This window comes from Macrosteles quadrilineatus, unplaced genomic scaffold (genome assembly GCF_028750875.1).
Source record: "Macrosteles quadrilineatus isolate MER2022 unplaced genomic scaffold, UCM_ALF_1.0 Scaffold_1__1_contigs__length_201487025, whole genome shotgun sequence".
Taxonomy (NCBI): domain Eukaryota; kingdom Metazoa; phylum Arthropoda; class Insecta; order Hemiptera; family Cicadellidae; genus Macrosteles; species Macrosteles quadrilineatus.
The window spans coordinates 96,556,613-96,579,407 of record NW_026542594.1 but is presented as its reverse complement, the minus strand read 5'-3'; the positions used below and the strand labels follow the sequence as shown (position 1 = coordinate 96,579,407).

Genomic DNA, 22,795 nt, shown 5'->3' with positions numbered 1-22,795 from the left:
TTTAGCGAATTTCCCTATAGGGAAGTAGCTATTACCGTAGGTGGCACGGTAAGACCTAGACCCGGGACCGATTTACTTTTTCATTTTGATGTCCCCAGAGGCCAAAAACACTATTCGTTCAAATTTTTATATATGTATATATATATATATAGACATATATATATATATATACGTCCGTGAACGCGATAACTTGAGTAATTTTTGTCCGATTTTGATTAAATTTGGTTTAAAGGTGTAAAGCGGGATAAACTTGAATGAGTTCGCGAACCAGTACGATCGGACCATGGGAACGGGGCTTTACGGGGGGTTTTATGGGGTAAAAATTGGTTTTTCTCACTTTTGACCCTCAAAACACAAAATTTCCCAATTTCTCTTTAGGCCTTTTTAAAGAGCTTAAAAAAACAAATAATTTAGTATATAAAAGTATTTTTGTTCAATTATTAGTAACGGAGAAAATTTAAAAAATTTTAAATTTTAAATTCCCATGTTATTCTTATGGAGAATATTGTCAAATGTTGTAGTTTGCTTGTTTATGAATATATTTTGATCAAACTTGGCAAATTTATTTATTTTGTACTAAGCTATCAATATTTTACTCAAAAACACACTTTATTAGTTTCCTTGTAGCAGCAAACCTAGGTACTCGTTAAACCTAATGTTATTAAAATATATTTAACTAAAAATCAATTCAGACAAATGGAAATTCGCTTAGTCGGCAGGTTTGCTGCGGCGGGGGTATTTTTTTTTTTATGTAATAGTTTAGTATGAAATGAATGCAAATTTGATAAAAAAAGGCTCACAAACAAGAAAACTACAACAGTTTAAAAATTTCTCCATAAAAATGACATGGAAATTTTAAATTTACAGTTTTTTTTTATTTTCTCCGTAGCCATTAGGCGCATAATATCGCTTCGATATACTAAATTAATAGTTTTTTTAACTCTACAAAATGGCTTGGAAAGAAGTTGCTAAATTCTATGTTTTTAGGGTAAAAAATGTTAAAATCCAATTACCCCATAAAACCACCCATAAACCCCCGTTTCCATACCCTATTATGCTGATTCGCGAATCCCTTAGAATAAACAATCAAAATCGGATCACCTTTGCTCGAGTTATCTTGCTAACGGGCAAACATATATATGAATTTGAACGGAGGAGGTTTTTGGCCTCTGGGGACCTGAAAACGGAAAAGTAAATGGGTCATAGGTCTAGGTCTTACCACGAGACCTACGGAATAGCTTTTTCCCTATTTAGGAAATTCGCTAAAATTTAACACCACACTGTAAAACCACCACACACCTTTTACTTAAACGTATAATCTGCTACTGATCAGATGCATCATTTTTGAAGGATTTACTTCAAAGAAAAAGTAAATGGTCAGTTTTATTAATAACCATTTACTTAAGTCATGAGCAAAACCTCAACTTTCTATGGATTACCTTTTCCTTATAAAGTAAAAGGTTTTGCTTGAGTTTTTATTAATACAGATAGAAGGATTTCCTCGAATTTTCGCAAGTAAAAGGTTTACCTCTTCTTTATTAATACGGCTCATTAAGTTAGCTAATTTAACAGTTTGCTACAAACATATACTGACTTGGTTGAAATTAAATTTTTACTATTTGAATTTGTGTTGGCGTAAATATTATTGGAAAAAAGCGAGAGAGACTGGATAAATTGATATACTAAAAAGAAAACTGGATTAACACTGTGCTGCATTTCTTAGTAATCATTGAAGGAGCCGATTTGCAAACAATGGAAACACAGGAAAGGCATAGAACACCACCAAGGAGAATAAGTAGAAATAATGTTTTTTTTTTTTATTTATAATCGTTATTATGGACAATTTAATGCAGCTATGAGTAAGGCTATTCGTAGAAAACCCTAAAAAACTAGATCAGCTTTTGAAAAATGATAAGATATTTACAAGAAATGTTGATTATATCGATCTGTTATGTACATCTTGAGTATTTCCATAATCTTTGAGTCGAATCATTTAAAGTCATCAGAAATTATGACCGTTTTAAAATAACACCTGTAATACTTAGCAATTGCTCGAATTCGAGCAACAGGGTCACTAGTAGGTGTTATTGTTCCTATGGTAACTGGTTTCTCTTCTTTTTGATGAATATAATAAAATGAAGAATGCTTTTGGAAGAATCTTTAAATAGTATTAAAATCGTATTGTTGGATCTTTTGTGGTACACACTTCTGCGATTTCATCAGTGTTATGCAGATTAAATCTGTGTTTTTTTTTACAAAAAATATCTGTTTGTTGAGAAGGCACGTTTTTACTTCAAAGGGAGGACCACCCTAAAACTGTGTAAGTTTTATTTTTCCTTTGTCACGTCGGACATCATACCGTTCTTCTGTGCCAATAAATAACCCTCTAAATTTAGCAATAATATTTTTTTTGCATAACTTTGATTCCATGACATGCGGATGTCAGTTGTCTCAGCCTTATAAATTACATTAAGTGTTCAATATATCTTCGGAATGTTAGTTGTAGTGGAATATACTTGTAGTGAAGCTGGCTCTTATTCTTGAAATGAGGGACCTCGTTCATATGGTCATGTGGCTTCATTGTCCACAAATAATGTGAATGACAATGCAATGCTGCATTTCCAAAAAGCAAATACTGTAAATTGTTACGTAAATAGTGACGTTTACATGCATTGTTGTTAATCAACGTATCTTAGAAAGGATGAGGAGATCTAGTTGAAAAGGAACACGACTTTTCTGTCATGACAGTAACTGCTTAAATGGTAATTCATCTTTGTGAAATTTGTTTTACAGTCGAAGTGTAGTGTTATTTTCACAAATCTCACTTAAGGTCAACCAAGTGGGCCACGGGCCGTAATAGGCTACTGCAAACCATCTGTCAAGATATAGGTACTATTTTAGGCAAGGTTTCTGTGTTTGGATGTTATTAGACAGGATAAGAGCACAATGAACTTCTTCTGTAGATAAATAATCCGTTGGTTACGAAAAATATAAGCCGAATTAATAAATGTCACAATCCAAGCGCATTAAAATAGCTCTGGCCTGAACCTTTTTTGTAGTATGTAGTATGGGCATTTTTTATGTTACTATCTTGGTAAGTTACCGGTGCACTTTACAAAATTTCTTTTAGAGATCAATTAAATGGTTTTTGTTGCTGAGTAGCGCTATTAAACATGCACAACCTTTTTTAGTTAGTTTAATAACATTCAAAGGCTCTATTGTGTTTTCACTAAGCTGAATTAATACATCGAAGTAACATCTCTAAAAAGTCTGCAATAAATTGCAATTTTGCAAGTTTCTAAATCGTGCACATATTTCTTCATAAAAATTATTAAAAATTTAATCCAGTTGCTGTAAACCACTATTAATTTTAAAATATATACACGGCTCATGGGCAACGTGCCCTTCTGCACTTGTATTATTTTGTATTGTATTACACAATCAAAATCTTTTCTAATAATTGAAAACATGTATGAAAATAATCTCATGAACCTATGATGATCTGTCTTAGATATGGCAAAATATCGACAAAAGTGGTCAAAAAGGTAGACACCAATCCGTATAATAGAAATAAGATAATTCAATAAGAAATCATTTTAAGAGTTACTGTATGTAATATAAATATTTTCCAATGATTTTGTAATGGAACGTTATATTCCAAAACATGAGATGATGCAGAACAAAATAAATTTTAAAATCAGAAAATTACATTGCAAATACTTCTTTTTGACAAACTCGGTAACTCGCTATAATATGTGTTGTTTAAAATACAATTTAAATATTAACAGCTGTTTCATTAAAAAGTAGTAAAAAATTATCCATATGACGATAATGTAAACAAATCTGGGAAAGGAACTTTAAAGGTTTCTGGTACAGAGCCCTAAGGGAATTTACTTTGTTTTCTTTTGATGGCTCATCTAGAGACCGAGAGCTTTCTTTGGACACACCTCTACCAAGTTTCTACGCCCAGCCGTTTTCTCAAATTAGTGGAGACAAAGTTTCCAATGAAATATTTAGATTCCCCATGTTAATCTTCTGAGAGAAAACCCAACTTTGATGGAATATCCTGCCCAAACTAATAAATATTTCAAAAAATGAAAAAGACTTTGCAAAACTACAGATCAGGGCCATTTTTTTGACACTTTAATCATCAAAATCGGTCCAAAAATGAGGGAGGAGTTCTGTTCACAAAGATCAGCTTAGCGTATTATATATATATATATGTATATATAGATAAATATTAAATAAAACTGCAGTAAACAGCTTTATACTGCAATAACCCTTTTGACCCAATATGACATGACAGAATTTGCAAATTCTTGCAAATTTTTTGGGTAAGTCTGAGATTAGTAATATTTTATGAGAATACAAATAAATATACAATAAATAACTTAACTTAATATTAGTTTTGTTCAAGGAAAAGGTGATTGATTTAAGTGTGCCAGCTGTTTTATTTGAAAGTTATAAGAGATATCAAAAAATGTTAAATTGTAACTGCCTCAGATTTTTTATTAGAAAAATGTTGGTCAAGTTGAAAAAATAATTTTAGCCAGCATTTTTCCAATATGGCCGCCAACTTTGATTTTTCTTATGGAAAACCCTATATTTTATGCATTTCTTTTAAAGTAAATGCTATTTAAAAACGTTTTTATTCCTGGCATTTTTTCTCTAAAGCATTTAGAAGTTACAGCTTGTTAAAACTAAGAAAAAATAAGTTAGGCCTACAGTGTACATTCTGTGCCGTGTAGCTCCTAAATGAGTAAGTTTAGAGAGAAAATGGTAATAGTAAATAGGTCTTAAAGTTGCATCTACATTCTAAAAACCACATAAAATACATAGTTTTCTTATTTTAAAACTTTCTGCCATTATGGAAAATGGCGGTTATTTTTAAAATAATGGAATCAATATTTTTTATGTTTTTAATTGTCTTTTTTTAGAATGTAGATGTCATTTAAAGACTGTTTTACTATCAGCATTTTCTCTCTAAACTAAAGTTACTCGTATAGGAGCTACATGGCACAGAATGTACACAAGTCATTTTTTTTAGTTTTAACATAGCCTACTGGAAAAAAAATGCCAGGAATAAAAACGTTTTTAAATGCATTTACTTTCTAAAAAATTCATAAAATATAGGGTCTTCCTTAAGAAGTTCTTCAGGGAATCTTTCAAAGTTGGCAGCCATATTGGAAAAATGGCGGCTAAAATTATTTTTTCAACTTGACCAACATCTTTTTAATAAAAAATCTAAGGCAGTTACAATTTAATATTTTAGCGAATTTTTTGGACCGATTTTTGTTTTTGTTTTGAGGTCCCGAGAGGCCAAAAACACCATCCGTTCAAATTCATATATATATATATATATATATCTAATATATAAAATTCTCGTGTCACAGTGTTTGTCTGCAAACTCCTCCGGAACGACTTCACCGATCGTTATGAAATTTGGTGTGTAAATTCTGTAGGTATGCGAATCGGACGTAAACTATTTCCCGTTTCGAAATTCTTAAAAGGCCTCCGCCCCAGTGGCTCTGGAGTTTCCCATGTTAACCTTATGAGAAATGGAATTAATGAATCTTAACAGCTGTTTCAATTAAACAAGTTGGTTCTGTTCTATGATGTTCAATAGCATTAAAGTTACAAGGATTACCAACAGGGTGCAGCACTATTATTTCTTTTACATTTATGACAACAGCTAATTTGCAACCAAAAGGTGAGTGAGCGTAGCGAACGAACTTCAACCTGGAGGCGAGTTAGCGTAGCGAACGAGCTAACCTGAAGGCAAGTGAGCGCAGCGAACGAGCTCCAACCTAAAGGTGAGTGAGCGTAGCGAATGAGCTCCAGGCCAAAGGTGAGTGAGCGTAGCGAACGAACTTCAACCTGGAGGCGAGTTAGCGTAGCGAACGAGCTAACCTGAAGGCAAGTGAGCGCAGCGAACGAGCTCCAACCGAAAGGTGAGTGAGCGTAGCGAACGAACTTCAACCAGGGCGTGATTGAGCGATGCGAACGAGATCATCTTGAAAATTAAACGTAACGGTACTTTCTTTCCATCGGTCTGTCTTAGGGGAAACCTATAACTTAGGCGATACGAAGTTCGCCGGGTCAGCTAGTATTTATATATATATATATATATATGTGTGTCCGTTAGCGCGATAACTCGAGCAAAAATGATCCGATTTTGATGAAATTTGGTACAACCGTGTAAACCTACGTTTATTCGAACGAGTTCGCGAACCAGCATGATCGGACCATGGGAACGGGGGGTTTATGGGGGCTTTTATGGGGTAAAAATGGGGTTTTCCCATTTTTGACCCAAAAAACATAAAATTTTACAATTTCTTTCTAAACTATTTTGTAGAGCTTAAAAAAACAAATAATTTAGTATATTGAAGCGTTATAATGTGCCTAATGGTTACGGAGAAAATTCCAAAAAGTTGTAAATTTAAAATTCCCATGTTATTCTTATGGAGAATAAGTAAACTGTTGTAGTTTGCTTGTTTATTAACATATTTTGCCCAAATTTGGAAAATGATTTTATTTCTTACTAACTATTAACATTTTACATAAAAAACACTTTTACCCTCCCTGTTGCAGCAAACCTAAGTATGTTTTAAACTGATTCTATTTAAATAGGGAATATGTGATATTTTTAAGGAGACATTTTAGTGTAAATCCATTCATGGAAATGGAAATTCGCTTAGTCTGCAGGTTTGCTGCGGCGGGGGTATTTTGATATCTCTTATAATTTTTGAATGAAACAGCTGGCATACTTATATCAATTACCCTGTATATTTACTACATAAGCAAAACTTGGGCAATGACAATGATATTGTTAAAAAGCTAATTGGCTCGTCAGTCAATTCATACAGTGAATAGGCCTACAATCGTCTACTGAGTAGACACTGGCCAAGCTTTCATTTAAATCGCTTTTAATAGAGGATCTGGTAATTTTGAGCTATTACTTGGTCAACCCCAAACATTTTCATATTTTACTACGGTCATAAGGATGTTTTCAGACAACAAGAAACATATAATTCAAGCCCCGCAAGGCCATCGTACAGGTTGCCAAGCGTTGAAGGTTCAAAGTCCACGCGGTAACAGTGGCTAGCGGGAGATGCGTGGAAGGCCAGTTGTGACAGTACCATTATGTTAGGTTAGGTTAGGTTGCAACGGGGAACCATCACAATAGAACAATGATCCAGTTGCTGCTGACTCGGATGAGGATGTTGAACCCGGCGATTACTGAAGTAATTTCTATTTGTATATAGCATATATTAAATTTTCGTGGCCTAAATTATGTTTTTTTTAGTTTCACATACATCTCTACATTATCGTAGTAAAATATTAAAAAGTTTAGGGTTGACCAAGTAATTGCTCAGAATTACCGAGGATTTTCACACCTATGGGTGATAGCAAAGAAATTTCAAACAAAACTAGGAATCCTGAGACTATTATTTTTTTCATAATAGCCTAGTATAATAAGTATAAAAACTTACTTTGCAGTCCAGTAATGCTACAACATTTTCATGGTTCAGTTCCCTAAGTTCCTGAAAAATATTGTCAATTAAATACGGTACATAGTAAATAAAGATTTAAAAAACTAGGTCTAATAAAAAAGGAACATAACATGAACCGCATACACTCATTTTGGGAGATATTTTATGTACGAGTAGTAGTCCAGGAGCTGAGGGGGTTTGAGCATGCATGAAAGTAGTACGAAATATTAAGGGGTAGCAGATTTTTAACCCCCTGGAATTTTACCCCTTGGGCTAAACTGACATCACAAACCAGGGGGTAAAATTCCGCACACGAATTTTGAGTGTACGGGCCGGAATTTTACCCACAGACTTTTACCCCCTTCACGAGATCAGCTCAAAATGTACGGTCCACATTTTTACCCCCGGATTTTTACCCCCTGACTAGATATAGAAATAAGTGAGAATGATTAATTTTCTTCTCTCAGTTTTAATTTAATAGGAAACATTTTATTATTAAGTAGCTTATCTTAATTTATTTGTAACCTTAACTAATCAAGCAGGTTTTTAATTTTAATTTTAATATTCAAGTTATTGGATTTGATTTATGGGGCCAACTGTTGGTTAATATGTATATACATTTGGGTTTGCAGTAGTCAATACAACAATTAATTGATCAAATACTTTTTACCGGATGCCTACAACTACATTTTACAACAGGTATTTCAATGGCCTTTCTCAGTTCAGTACAAACCATAAAATAGCTCATGTTTTGTGCCTGAAGAAACAAAAAGGCATATTGTGTTATTGTACAACAGAAACGAAAATACATTTTTTCCGTAATAAATCGTTTAAGAAATGTTCACCCAATTATCATTTAAATGAGACACTCAGTTTATTATAGATACATATTAACCAACAGTTGGCCCCAAACCCAAATGCCGAATATCAAAATAATTCAGCAAAACCTGTTTACTTAGTTAAGATTACAAATACATTAAAGACAGGCTAATTAATAATAAAGTGCTTACTATTGAATTAAAACTGAAAGAAGAAAATTAATCATTCTCAATGATTTCTATATCATAAATACAAGCGGGGGATATGATATGATATATCATAAATATATCATATCTGGCCAGAGGGTAAAATTCCAGGGGGTAAAAATCCGGTGGTAAAATTCTGGGGGTAAAAATCTGGGGGTAAAATCCGGACCGTACATCTACAGTTGCCTAAACGCTAGTTATATGGACAGGTGGTAAAATTCCGGTGTTTATTGCTAATCTAATTGATTACGCTCTGTCTATTTTCATTAGACTTCCAAATCCGCGGGGGTAAAATTCTGCTCGCGAACAAACTTTAGAGTGCTCAGGTTACTACGTCATAGTGAAGTCAGCTTTGCCCAGGGAGATAAAATTCCGATGACCCAATATTATTGCTGATTATTGTAATATGGACTGTGGTGATCAAAATTACTTATGTCGCCTATTGTCGATAAGGTGAGGGTGGGGGAGGGGGCAAAAATGAGCACACTATGCGACACTGATACCTCAAAAATGGTATAAGATAAAGAACATCGGTTAAAACGTCATTGTAATTCTAAAACTGTGAAAAAATGAAAAAGTATTTGTTCACAAACGTTGTGAACCTTGAAACCAAGTTAAAATCATAACGAAAATGTGATTGTTATTGTAGAATAAGTGAATACTTACATAAAATTCCTTATACATCCAGACTTTCTGAATATTGTGGCCGCCATTGATCTTTAAGTCCGATTATTACTAAATAATGTACACTTACAGTAAGTGCAGCATAGAATTTCATTTGGGATGCAGACACAGTTTCACTAGTGACTATGGTAAGGGTGGAGCGAAGCGAGTGAAGCTCTTTGAGATCGGACCTTATGCAAACTATGTAATCAATTAACTCAATAACGGCTGAACGTATTGAATCCAAACTTACCAGGGGTATTTCGACAAATATTTTTGATGTTTCGAATTAAAAAAAATTTCAATTTGATGATACCTAGACAATTTAAGACTGACATAAAATTTGCAATGTTTAACAAAAGTCTTATGAGTTGCCATGATGGTTACGAGATAAAAACGTAGATGTAAACAAAGAATCGTAGCGTATGCGACTCGACATTCTGTGCCCACGGGCACCTCAGCTTGCACATGCACATATGGCCTATTTACAAAAGACAGTACAAAAGAAAAGGAGTCCGATGAATACCATTAAGCGTTGATTAACAATACACCGCATAATTCGCATAATTTCCGGCGGCCTTACTGAATTATTCCAAGCAGATTATTTCTTTTAATTGTTGTTATTGCTATTAGTTTTGTGGTAAATATTAGTCCGGAGTGTGGTAACTGTTTATGACGATTAGATTAAGGTATCTGTTATCCTAAAATGCTATGGGAAGGGAGGGAAACAGGTCCGAAACGTAGGAAGTCGTGAAGGAAGCAGTAAAGGTGAGCGGCCCGGAGTGTGGGAACTGTTTATGACGATTAGATTAATGTATCTACAATCCTAAAATACTATGGGAAGGGAGGAAAACAGGTCCGCGGCGTAGAAAGTGGTGATTAATGACGATTAGATTAAGGTATCTGTTATCCTAAAATGCTATGGGAAGGGAGGGAAACAGGTCCGCGACGTAGGAAGTCATGAAGGAAGCAGTAAAGGTGAGCGGTCCGGAGTGTGGGAACTGTTTATGACGATTAGATTAAGGTATCTACAATCTTAAATGCTATTTATGTAGGTGATGTCAATATAAATTTGTTAAGTATAGATAATGCAACGTTAGCATATCACAGTTTATTAAATAATAATGGATTTGTCTCGATGATTAACAGTCCTACTAGAATTACCAGTACTTCTCAAACATGTATTGACCATATTTTTATTAGGTTTAAGGATGTAAATAGTTTTGAAAGTGCTGTTTTTGATATAGGTGTAACAGATCATTGTTTTATAGGGCTTAAATATAAGGGTGTATTTGATACACAGAGTGAAACATTTGAAAATTCAGATGTTCAAAAAAAATGCATTGATATAAATTTATTCAACGAAAAGTTAAAAGAAGTAAGCTGGAAAAATGTTTTTGATAACAATGATACAAATATTAGTTTCAACTTTTTTCATAATAATATAGTTGGTACTTTGGAGAATTGCATGAAAGAGACAAATGTAAATAGTAAATTGAATAAGGCAAAAAAGATTACACCTTGGATTTCATCAAGTATCATAAATAAAATTAAAAAACGGAAAAAAACTGTATAACATTTTTAGGAGGAGGCCATATGATACACATTTTGAAAGCTACTTTTGTAGGTTCAGTAGTAGTTTAGGTAATGAAATAGCTATTACAAAAAACCAATTTTACGAAACTAAACTAGAGGGCTGCAAAGGTGATACAGCGCAGCAGTGGAAAATAATAAATAGTCTAACAGGTAGAACAAGCAAGGGCACTGTGGATAAGATTGAATCACATGATAAAAAGCTTATCTCTGACCCAGCTGTTGTCGCTCAAGTTATCAACGACTACTTAATCTCTGTACAATCTGGACAAATGACAGGAATAGGTACAATCGTATCTGGTGTTCTTCTTGGCCGCTTAAAATCCAACCACGATCATTTTTTTTATTACCTACTACAGTCGAAGAAGTAACTGCCGTAATAACTAGCCTAAAAAACAAAAAATCCTCTGGTTATGATAACATAACAGTGGATTGTGTCAAAAGATGTGTAGATGTAATTTCCCCTGCCTTAGTCCACGTTATAAATTTAAGTTTTGTAAATGGTGTTTTTCCGCATAAATTGAAATCAAGTATTGTAGTTCCAATATGGAAAAAAAGTAATAACTTGAAACTTGACAATCTAAGACCAATAAGCCTTTTGTCTGTGTTCTCTAAAATATTTGAAAAGATATGTAAAATACGTTTGTTAAATTTTTTAAATAATTTAAACTTTTTTAGCAACAGACAATTTGGGTTCATTAAAGGTAAATCTACAGAAGATGCTTTGATTACAGTTACTGAACAAATTTATAACAACTGCAACTTAAATTTAAAGACTACAGGGCTGTTTATAGACTTTAAAAAAGCTTTTGATTTTGTGAATCACACAATTCTATTAAACAAATTAGAAGCTGCCGGTATCAGAGGTGTGGCCTTAAATTGGTTTGAAAGCTATTTAACTCAGAGGAACCAACAGGTAAGAATTAAAAACAATGTCAGCCAACCCCACATTGTAAGATCGGGTGTTCCACAAGGTTCAGTGACGTCAAGCACTTTATTTTTAATTTTCATAAACGACCTCTTGGAATTACCATTCAGAGGAAGGATCAATGCTTTTGCAGAAGACGTTGCTTTATTTTACTCGCATCAAAGAGAGCAGGTCATATATGAAAGCATTACACACGACTTGGTGCTGCTGAGAAACTGGTGTGTAAAAAATCACATGGAAATAAATGTCAGTAAAACAAAATATATCAACTTTGATTTTTCAGGTTTTAAGTTCTTATCTCCAATAAAATACCATGCGCATGACTGCAATGCTACTATATGCGATTGCCAAGCTATTGAACAAGTAGCTAGTTTCAAATATCTTGGCGTCACATTAGACGAAAAAATGAACTGGGATATACACATTAACAACCTCCATAACACAATCAGATCAACAGTGAGAACTTTTTACTATTTACAAAATTTTTGCAATACTTCACTTTTGAGAACTTTATATTTTGCCTTGATTAACTCTAAATTACAGTACGGCATAATCTGTTGGGGAAGTGCTTTCAAATATTTAATAGATCGGTTGAGAGTCACTCAAAACTTTTTTATACGCATAATACTGAAGAAAAATGTTAGGGAGAGTTCATCTCCACTCTACAAGGAATTAAAATTATTACCTATACAACATTTATTTATTTATAAAGTATTAAGGGTTTTTTATGTAAGAAGTGGCAATAAAAACATCGAATACAGACATTATGGAACGAGAAGTACTACACAAGGGATTTTTAAATTGCCAAAAGTAAATAAAATATTATTTAGAAGGTCATTGTTGTATCTAGGTCCGAAACTTTTCAACCAATTACCTACAGACATAAAGCAGTAAAATTCAAAGAAAACCTTTTTTCAACAGGCTTTTAAATGGTTATTAGAGAAAGACGATGTTAGTCAGATGAGCTCTGTACTCATTTAGGTGTAAGTGTGAATGAGAAGTATAACTGTGAAATAAATGAGTAGTGTGAGTGAATTAGCTATGCATCCGAATCCAGATGTACCACGGGGACAGTGCATTGACGGCCCTAGGATACCCCGGGGCTACCAGCCGCCCGTTGGTCACGGAGAGGGTTTGTAGCATAGCCGATTATAACATGACCCTTGGTTAGATAGCAGTAAGACAGGTAATGGTAATAAAGAGTGAGTGAGAGAGTGAGTGAGTGAGTGAGTGAACGAAGGGTGTGTGTGCGCCTACAAATGTAGTAGATAGTGTTATCGGTTGGCCTCATCCTTGTTGCACACTTCATTATTTAGATTGGGAATGCGAGGGTAGAGATAAAAACAAAATTTTGGAAATAGCATGATGCTTGATGTTGTCCATGAAAATACCTCATCTAAATGTAATTTTAATTTGAATTTAAATTAAGTATTGTTTTCTTTGATTTTTTAGTTTAAGTATTTAGCTTTATTATGAAAAGGATTGTCAAACATCACAGAGAGCAGGTGTCATTTTTTATGTTGAGCTAGGCTGATTTAATGTTTATTTTTAGATTATTATAATTTATTCTACTGACCACACAACTTGATAAAGTGGTCAGTTATATTTCCAATATTACAAATGTTCATACATTGTTAATTTTTGATGGAAATAAAATCATTTATTCATTTATTCATTTATTCTTAAATTGCTATGGGAAGGGAGGGAAACATGGTCCGCGACGAAGGAAGTAGTGAAGGAAGTAGTAAAGGTGAGTATTCCGGAGTGTGGGAACTGTTTATGACGATTAGATTAAGGTATCTACAATCCTAAAATGCTATGGGAAGAGAGGAAAACAGGTCCGCCGCGTAGAAAGTGGTGAAGGAAGTAGTAAAGGCGAGTTGTCCGGAGTGTGGGAACTATTAATGACGATTAGATTAAGGTATCTGTTATCCTAAAATGCTATGGGAAGGGAGGGAAACAGGTCCGCGACTTAGGAAGTCGTGATGGAAGCAGTAAAGGTGAGCGGTCCGGAGTGTAGGAACTGTTTATGACGATTAGAAAAAGGTATCTACAATCTTAAATTGCTATGGGAAGGGAGGGAAACAGGTCCGCGACGTAGGAAGTGTTGAAAGAAGTAGTAGAAGTGAGTAGTCCGGAGTGTGGGAACTGTTTATGACGATTAGATTAACGTATCTACAATCATAAAATGCTATGGGAAGGGAGGGAAACATGGTCCGCGACGAAGGAAGTAGTGAAGGAAGTAGTAAAGATGAGTATTCCTGGGTGTGGGAACTGTTTATGACGATTAGATTAAGGTATCTACAATTCTAAAATGCTATGGGAAGGGAGGGAAACAGGTCCGCGGCGGAGGAAGTGGTGAAGGAAGTAGTAAAGGCAAGTAGTACGGAGTGTGGGAACTGTTAATGACGATTAGATTAAGGTATCTGTTATCCTAAAATGCTATGGGAAGGGAGGGAAACAGGTCCGTGACGTAGGAAGTCGTGATGGAAGCAGTAAAGGTTGAGCGGTCCGGAGTGTGAGAACTGTTTATGACGATTAGATTAAGGTATCCACAATCTTAAAATGCTATTGGAAGGGAGGAAAATAGGTCCGCGGCGTAGGAAGTGGCGAAGGAAGTAGTAAAGGCGAGTAGTCCGGAGTTTGGGAACTGTTAACGACGATTAGATTAAGGTATCTACAATCTTAAAATGCTATGGGAAGGGAAGAAAACAGGTCCGAAACATAGGAAGTGGTAAAGGAAGTAGTCAAGGCGAGCAGTCCGGAGTGTGGGAACTGTTTATAAGGATTAGATTAAGGTATCTGCAATCTTAAAATGCAATGGGAAGGGAGGGAAACAGGTCCGCGACGTAGGAAGAGGTGAAGGAAGTAGTAAAGGTGAGCGGTCCGGAGTGTGGGAACTGTTTATGACGAATAGATTAAGGTATCTACATTCTTAAATTGCTATGGGAAGGGAGGGAAACAGGTCCGCGACGTAGGAAGTGGTGAAAGAAGTAGTAGAAGTGAGAAGTCTGGAGTGTGGGAACTGTTTATGACGATTAGATTAACGTATCTACAATCCTAAAATGCTATGGGAAGGGAGGGAAACATGGTCCGCGACGACGAAGGAAGTAGTGAAGGAAGTAGTAAAGGTGAGTATTCTGGAATGTGGCAACTGTTTATGACGATTAGATTAAGGTATCTACAATTCTAAAATGCTATGGGAAGGGAGGGAAACAGGTCCGAAACATAGGAAGTGGTAAAGGAAGTAGTCAAGGCGAGCAGTCCGGAGTGTGGGAACTGTTTATAAGGATTAGATTAAGGTATCTGCAATCTTAAAATGCAATGGGAAGGGAGGGAAACAGGTCCGCGACGTAGGAAGAGGTGAAGGAAGTAGTAAAGGTGAGCGGTCCGGAGTGTGGGAACTGTTTATGACGAATAGATTAAGGTATCTACATTCTTAAATTGCTATGGGAAGGGAGGGAAACAGGTCCGCGACGTAGGAAGTGGTGAAGGAAGTAGTAAAGGCAAGTAGTAAGGAGTGTGGGAACTGTTAATGACGATTAGATTAAGGTATCTGTTATCCTAAAATGCTATGGGAAGGGAGGGAAACAGGTCCGCGACGTAGGAAGTGGTGAAAGAAGTAGTAGAAGTGAGTAGTCCGGAGTGTGGGAACTGTTTATGACGATTAGATTAACGTATCTACAATCCTAAAATGCTATGGGAAGGGAGGGAAACATGGTCCGCGACGACGAAGGAAGTAGTGAAGGAAGTAGTAAAGGCAAGTAGTAAGGAGTGTGGGAACTGTTAATGACGATTAGATTAAGGTATCTGTTATCCTAAAATGCTATGGGAAGGGAGGGAAACAGGTCCGCGACGTAGGAAGTGGTGAAAGAAGTAGTAGAAGTGAGTAGTCCGGAGTGTGGGAACTGTTTATGACGATTAGATTAAGGTATCTACAATTCTAAAATGCTATGGGAAGGGAGGGAAACAGGTCCGCGGCGTAGGAAGTGGTGAAGGAAGTAGTAAAGGCAAGTAGTAAGGAGTGTGGGAACTGTTAATGACGATTAGATTAAGGTATCTGTTATCCTAAAATGCTATGGGAAGGGAGGGAAACAGGTCCGCGACGTAGGAAGTGGTGAAAGAAGTAGTAGAAGTGAGTAGTCCGGAGTGTGGGAACTGTTTATGACGATTAGATTAACGTATCTACAATCCTAAAATGCTATGGGAAGGGAGGGAAACATGGTCCGCGACGACGAAGGAAGTAGTGAAGGAAGTAGTAAAGGTGAGTATTCCGGAATGTGGCAACTGTTTATGACGATTAGATTAAGGTATCTACAATTCTAAAATGCTATGGGAAGGGAGGGAAACAGGTCCGCGGCGTAGGAAGTGGTGAAGGAAGTAGTAAAGGCAAGTAGTACGGAGTGTGGGAACTGTTAATGACGATTAGATTAAGGTATCTGTTATCCTAAAATGCTATGGGAAGGGAGGGAAACAGGTCCGCGACGTAGGAAGTCGTGAAGGAAGCAGTAAAGGTGAGCTGTCCGGAGTGTGGGAACTGTTTATGACGAATAGATTAAGGTATCTACAATCTTAAATTGCTATGGGAAGGGAGGGAAACAGGTCCGCGACGTAGGAAGTGGTGAAAGAAGTAGTAGAAGTGAGTTGTCCGGAGTGTGGGAACTGTTTATGACGATTAGATTAACGTATCTACAATCCTAAAATGCTATGGGAAGGGAGGGAAACATGGTCCGCGACGACGAAGGAAGTAGTGAAGGAAGTAGTAAAGGTGAGTATTCCGGAGTGTGGCAACTGTTTATGACGATTAGATTAAGGTATCTATAATTCTAAAATGCTATGGGAAGGGAGGGAAACAGGTCCGCGGCGTAGGAAGTGGTGAAGGAAAGGTGCTTCCGTAAAGGCAAGTAGTACGGAGTGTGGGAACTGTTAATGACGATTAGATTAAGGTATCTGTTATCCTAAAATGCTATGGGAAGGGAGGGAAACAGGTCCGTGATGTAGGAAGTCGTAATGGAAGCAGTAAGGGTGAGCGGTCCGGAGTGTGGGAACTGTTAACGACGATTAGATTAAGGTATCTACAATCTTAAAATGCTATGGGAAGGGAGGAAAACAGGTCCGAAACGTAGGAAGTGGTAAAGGAAGTAGTCAAGGCGAGCAGTCCGGAGTGTGGGAACTGTTTATAAGGATTAGATTAAGGTATCTGCAATCTTAAAATGCAATGGGAAGGGAGGGAAACAGGTCCGCGACGTAGGAAGAGGTGAAGGAAGTAGTAAAGGCGAGCACTGTGGAGTCTGGGAACTGGAAAACAATTGTAACAGTTTGATTTCTGTATCTGAAATTGAAATACTGAAATGAGATGGGATGGAAAGATGTCCAAGACATAGGAAATGGTTAAAAAATCAGTAAATGCTAGCAGTGCGGAGTGTGGGAAATGTTGTTGGCAATTAGATTAATGTATTTATAATACTAAAAGGCAATGGAAAGAGATGACAACATGTCCACGACGTAGGAAGTAGTAAAGTTTAGCATCGCAGAGTGTGGGAACCGTTTGTGGCAGTTAGATTAATGTATCTGTAATACTTAAATGCTATGAGAAGGGAAGGAAACAATGACGTAGGATACGGTGAAGGAAGTAGTAAAGGCTGGCATCACAGAGTGGGGGAATGATTTTCCCCGAGCAAAGCTCGGTCTCCAGGTACTTAGTTTATAAACAGTAAAAGAGAGTATTGAAATTGAAAACTATAGAAACTGTATTTCCGAAGCAGGAATTCAGTATTTTCAAATATTATTAACGGTAGCCTATCCTAAATAAATACAGTGATTTGCTGGGCTTGCACACTAAAGTCCAGTTGCGACTACAATAAATAAATAATTACCTAGGATATTATAGAAGTCCACTTTAACTAAGGCGTATAAATAATTGGTTAGGCTTGTACAGTTACGATTACGATGCGTAGGCCTAATGCCTAGACTGCTAGGCCTATACAGAAGTTCAGTTATAGCTATTTATTATAATTAAATATTTAACTAAACTTGTTAACTTGTGTTGTCCAATTTATAACTTATAAGTGTGGAAATAGTTTTCTCTGTGCAGATGTACAGACACAGTTACAATTACACATGCCAATGTTGTAAATATATGTTCAGTAATTTATGTCTGTATGTTTAAATGTATATATTTTTTATTTGAAAGTCTGACGCCATCAATCCCTTTTGGGAAAAAGATAAAGATAATAAAGTAATAATTACAAAAAGTAGAGCCTAGACTGCTTGGCCTGTACGGGAGTCCAGTTATAAAATAAGCGTGATATAATATTCCTATTTTTTTCCGCAATACTATAAGATGAATTTTTACAGCTAACAGAACAGCATGTTGGCATTTTTAGATCAGGTTAAAAATTTAGTACAACCCAATAAATAGGCTTTACATCAACACAGTGCAGGTTCTCAAATTAAATTGCCATAGCCTAATATAAAAACGTCTTTTATATTTGATTTAATAATTTTGTTTTACAGTAGTTTATTATGCATATACAGTATTTTACTTAATCATGCTGTAATTTAGCATGAGGAATAAATCTATTCTTGTTTAATTTATCAATTCTCTATCCAGTGCCGTCTTTAAAATCTAATCTATTTATTGAGTACAGTAGGCCTATTTTGGCAACGGGGTGGAGCTAGCGCAAACGTCACCAATTCAATGCCAATAGCGTCGCGGCAACCACCATCTTTTTCAGGGTATCATCAGCTCGTGAAATTAGCCACGCCTTATTTCCTGTGATGACCATTGACTATGGTATTGCTATATATAGTCACATTCTTCTGTCATTCTGTTCGCTGAGCAAAGTTTACTAATTGGCTAAATGTTTTAGTTGGAGAAAATGAGAAGGAAGCCTATAGGCCTACATAAATGGGAGCTAAACAAACATTAGGATATTGACAAAATAATACTTATCTTTATGCTATTACAAACACACAGTTTTACTATTACTCATATATATACAAGTAAAAATCAATGACCTAATAGAAACAGCTGACTGGATTCATATTTCCTTCAACTCTTCCAACCAACCACGAGAATTTAATTGGATTGTTGCTATGGTGACGTCATCATGTATTCAATTTAAATCATGAATCAAATTAAAGTTATTTGTTTATATCAAAGCTTGCTTACTCCGCTCAATTGGCGGACCTGAGGCCGCATGCCTAGTTTATCTGACAGCTGATAAGTTATTTAATGTAATGTTTAACGAGCTGTTACCCACGGGCTTCACCCCGTTTGACATCATAAGTATTAATAAAACTATTTATTGATTGGTTAAGTTTACCTGAAATAAACAAAATACAGTAAAAGAAACAAATAATCACACCTGATTTTAATAGGGTAATAAATTGAAAGCGTAACAAACAAATAAGTACAGCTGATTTGTATTTTTAACATTACATATATGAAAAGTTCATGATAGCTGCACGCAGCGTTGAGCTGGCTCAGCTAAGTCTAAACCGAGTTATGCGTACCATAAACGCATGGATGGCAGACCACGGTCTCTCGCTTGCTTTGAGCAAAACTGAGATCGTGATTTTGACAAAAAAACGGATGGACACCACATCCGTGGTGTCCAACATGGATTCACATGTTGTTGAGGGTGGGAGCCGTCGAGGTTCAAACCGTTCGTTCTGCCAAGTATCTTGGGGTCATGGTAGACAGCAAGCTTAGCTGGCGGGATCAGATCTTCCGTACAGTGGACAAGGCCGCTAGGGTGGTTTCTTCTCTTAGCCGGTTGATGGCCAATGTCGGAGGGCCTCGGTCCAGTCGTAGAAGGCTGTTAATGTCTTCGGTCCAGTCCGTACTCTTGTACAGTGCGGAGGTGTGGGCAGACGCACTAAATAAGGAGGCATACAGGATGCGGCTCGCCCGAGTGCAGCGTCAGGCAGCCCTGAGGGTAGCATCTGCCTACCGAACAGTGTCCGAGCCCGCCGTCCTGGTGGTTGCTGGAGTCATCCCCGTCAAACTTTTGGCGGCAGGGAGAAAGGCAATTTACTGGTGCCATGGGGAGGACGAGCACGAACAGAGGAACGCACCCGCACCTACCAGCTGTGGCAGGAGGGCTGGGAACAGGAGACACGGGGACACTGGACCAGGCGTTATGATACAGCAAGTCCAACCTTGGGTGAATCGGCGGTACGGAGAGGTGGACTTCTACCTCACCCAATTTCTGACGGGACACGGCTTTTTCCGGTCGTACCTGTTCAGGATGGGCAAAGCCGTGTCACCCGATTGCATATACTGCCCAGGCATTCTCGATGACGTGGAACTAGAAGGGGTCTCAATCCCGGGATCCCGAATCCCGGGATCCCGGCCGATTTTTGATACCTAGAAATACCGGGATTGGTGACTTTTAATCCCAGGATTAACGGGATTGCAAAACCTATGTTTATATTGGTTTTTTTGTGAATTTGAGGACTTTTACCTACGGAAAATTAATAAAAATATTCCAATAACACTTGAAACACATATATACTCTTACTACTTATTTTTAGGACGATTATATGAAATGGTATAGCCTAAGAATGACCTTTTTTGATTGGAAAATTTATCATTAAACTCAATATGAGTTTAGGAGAACGAATGTAGGCCTAAATATATGTTTCAGTTTTTAGACAATTTGGATTTACTTTCTGTAAATGTTATTAGTTAAAACATTAGTTAACTACAACATTAGTTAAAACTTAATTACAGTAGGCCTACGAGTTATTTTGAGTTTTACTTTTGACATTAAACGTAAACAACGCAATTCTTGTAGCAAAAATAACATTGCAATCGGAAATTTAAGTATTATTTTCATTTAAGCCATAAAATATAACTATAAACACACAATTATAATCTCATTATTAAGATTGCTTAATTTAGGGTCTATAATTTTATCTACGTATTTGGTTATTAGTGTGGTGATTAAATTTCTTACAATCTAAAATTACGTTTTTCATACTCATGCTACTACATAAGCAGATGGTTTATTGTTTTTCACCACACTATGATGATTTTGGCTGTATTACATACGTTAATTGGTGGCTGAAAGTTACGTTTTGCTGGCCATGCCAGCTGTCATCGTACTTTTGGGGACCGAGCAGGTTTTTACATCCCGGGGCCACAAAATCAGCTGTCCGCTTACTTACTTAAAACATGAATGCATTTTAAATACACAATCAAAATTCATAGCATTGCAATAGAATTGTGTTACTGTTCACCGTTACCTAGCGACTATTTATTTTTATTTTTGCTGATTCCTCAAATTATTTCTTCACATAACCTTAAAGTTGTAGTTGTGTTGACTATCAGTGTGTATTATTATAGTGGTGAATAGTGGTAATAGGGTATAGTGTGGTGAAAAATAGCGTTCGTACCACAGACCGAAATGGTTTTGCAGCTCTCGATCATTTCAAAAACTATCAAAACTATCTCGAGTCGGCAAACCCTCATTTTCGGCCCTAGGTACGAAATATACTATTACAGTACCTATCTTATATTGTTTTATTGCTGTCAGTCAAAACGCTGATACTCGTGATTCTTCCCATTTTATCTTTTTATTTTAGCTAGCGTGGCGTATAGAATACGTGCGAGTGCGGTTGCTCGCGATTTTTTTAAATATATTTATTATATTCTAGAGTGAAATATTAACATTTATACACTGTAAATAAGAAATACAGGCGATGAAAGTTCCGCGTGGTAATATTTATTGTCTTAGAAAACGGAAACATTACGCAGTGTAACACTGGTAAGGCCAGTTTAAAACATTAAAGTACTCAATGAGGGGACTTCTCGCTTATTTAAAATTGCTAAAAAGTTAAAAATCATAATATTATGTAATCCTGGGATTGATCCCGGGATCGGCTGAGAGGAATCCCGAAATCCCGGGATTGGATTGAAGGCTCGGGATTGAGACCCCTACGTGGAACATACATTTTTCACTGCCAGCGCTGGGAAAGGCCTCGCCTGGAAGCTCAACAGTTAGTAGGACTGCTGTCGGTGGACACGGTCATACCGATGATTACCTATGGTGAGGACAATTGGACCTGTGTGTCACATTACATCCAAGGTATTCTCCGCGCCAAGAAGCTCGACCTTGACCGGGATGCGGTGTAGGTCATAAAGAATCTAAATGCCAGAAACGGTGCGAGCCCTGTGGGCTTAGGTCACATGTTGGCCTGACTTGAAGTAATGTGACAAACAATAAATTCCAGGTCTGTGTCCAACAGAGTAGAGGGGTTTTTTTAGTGAGTAGTCTGATAATTTCAGGAGTCTCACACTACAGGCTGGCTACCTGTGTGCGTAAAAGCATTTTCCCTCCTCTAACTAAACAAAAAATATATATATACTAGCTGACCCGGCGAACTTCGTATCGCCTAAGTTATAGGTTTCCCCTAAGACAGACCGATGGAAAGAAAGTACCGTTACGTTTAATTTTCAAGATGATCTCGTTCGCATCGCTCAATCACGTCCTGGTTGAAGTTCGTTCGCTACGCTCACTCACCTTTGGGTTGGAGCTCGTTCCCTACGCTCACTCACCTTTAGGTTGGAGCTCGTTCGCTGCGCTCACTTGCCTTCAGGTTAGCTTGTTCGCTACGCTCACTCGCCTCCAGGTTGAAGTTCGTTCGCTACGCTCACTCACCTTTTGGTTGCAAATTAGCTGTTGTCATAAATGTAAAAGAAATAATAGTGCTGCACCCTGTTGGTAATCCTTGTAACTTTAATGCTGTTGAACATCATAGAACAGAACCAACTTGTTTAATTGAAACAGCTGTTAAGATTCATTAATTCCATTTCTCATAAGGTTAACATGGGAAACTCCAGAGCCACTGGGGCGGAGCCCTTTTAAGAATTTCGAAACGGGAAATAGTTTACGTCCGATTCGCATACCTACAGAATTTACACACCAAATTTCATAACGATCGGTGAAGTCGTTCCGGAGGAGTTTGCAGACAAACACTGTGACACGAGAATTTTATATATTAGATAACAATAATATTAGGATTGAGTCAATTTCCATGTAACCTAACAAAACAGTTATACCCACGCCGCAGCAAACCTGCAG

At 36.7% G+C, this 22,795-nt stretch overlaps 1 protein-coding gene across 3 annotated transcripts in view; it reads right to left on the bottom strand.

Moving 5' to 3' along the window:
* The window catches only part of LOC128991777 (serine/threonine-protein kinase ULK2), a 157,158-nt gene that overhangs the window by 122,518 nt on the left and 11,845 nt on the right, over positions 1 to 22,795 (bottom strand). For all 3 annotated transcript variants that reach the window (XM_054414998.1, XM_054415171.1, XM_054415083.1), the window contains exon 3: positions 7,494 to 7,544. In XM_054414998.1, the coding sequence (XP_054270973.1) occupies positions 7,494 to 7,544 (51 nt within the window). The remainder of the gene's footprint in view (positions 1 to 7,493; positions 7,545 to 22,795) is intronic.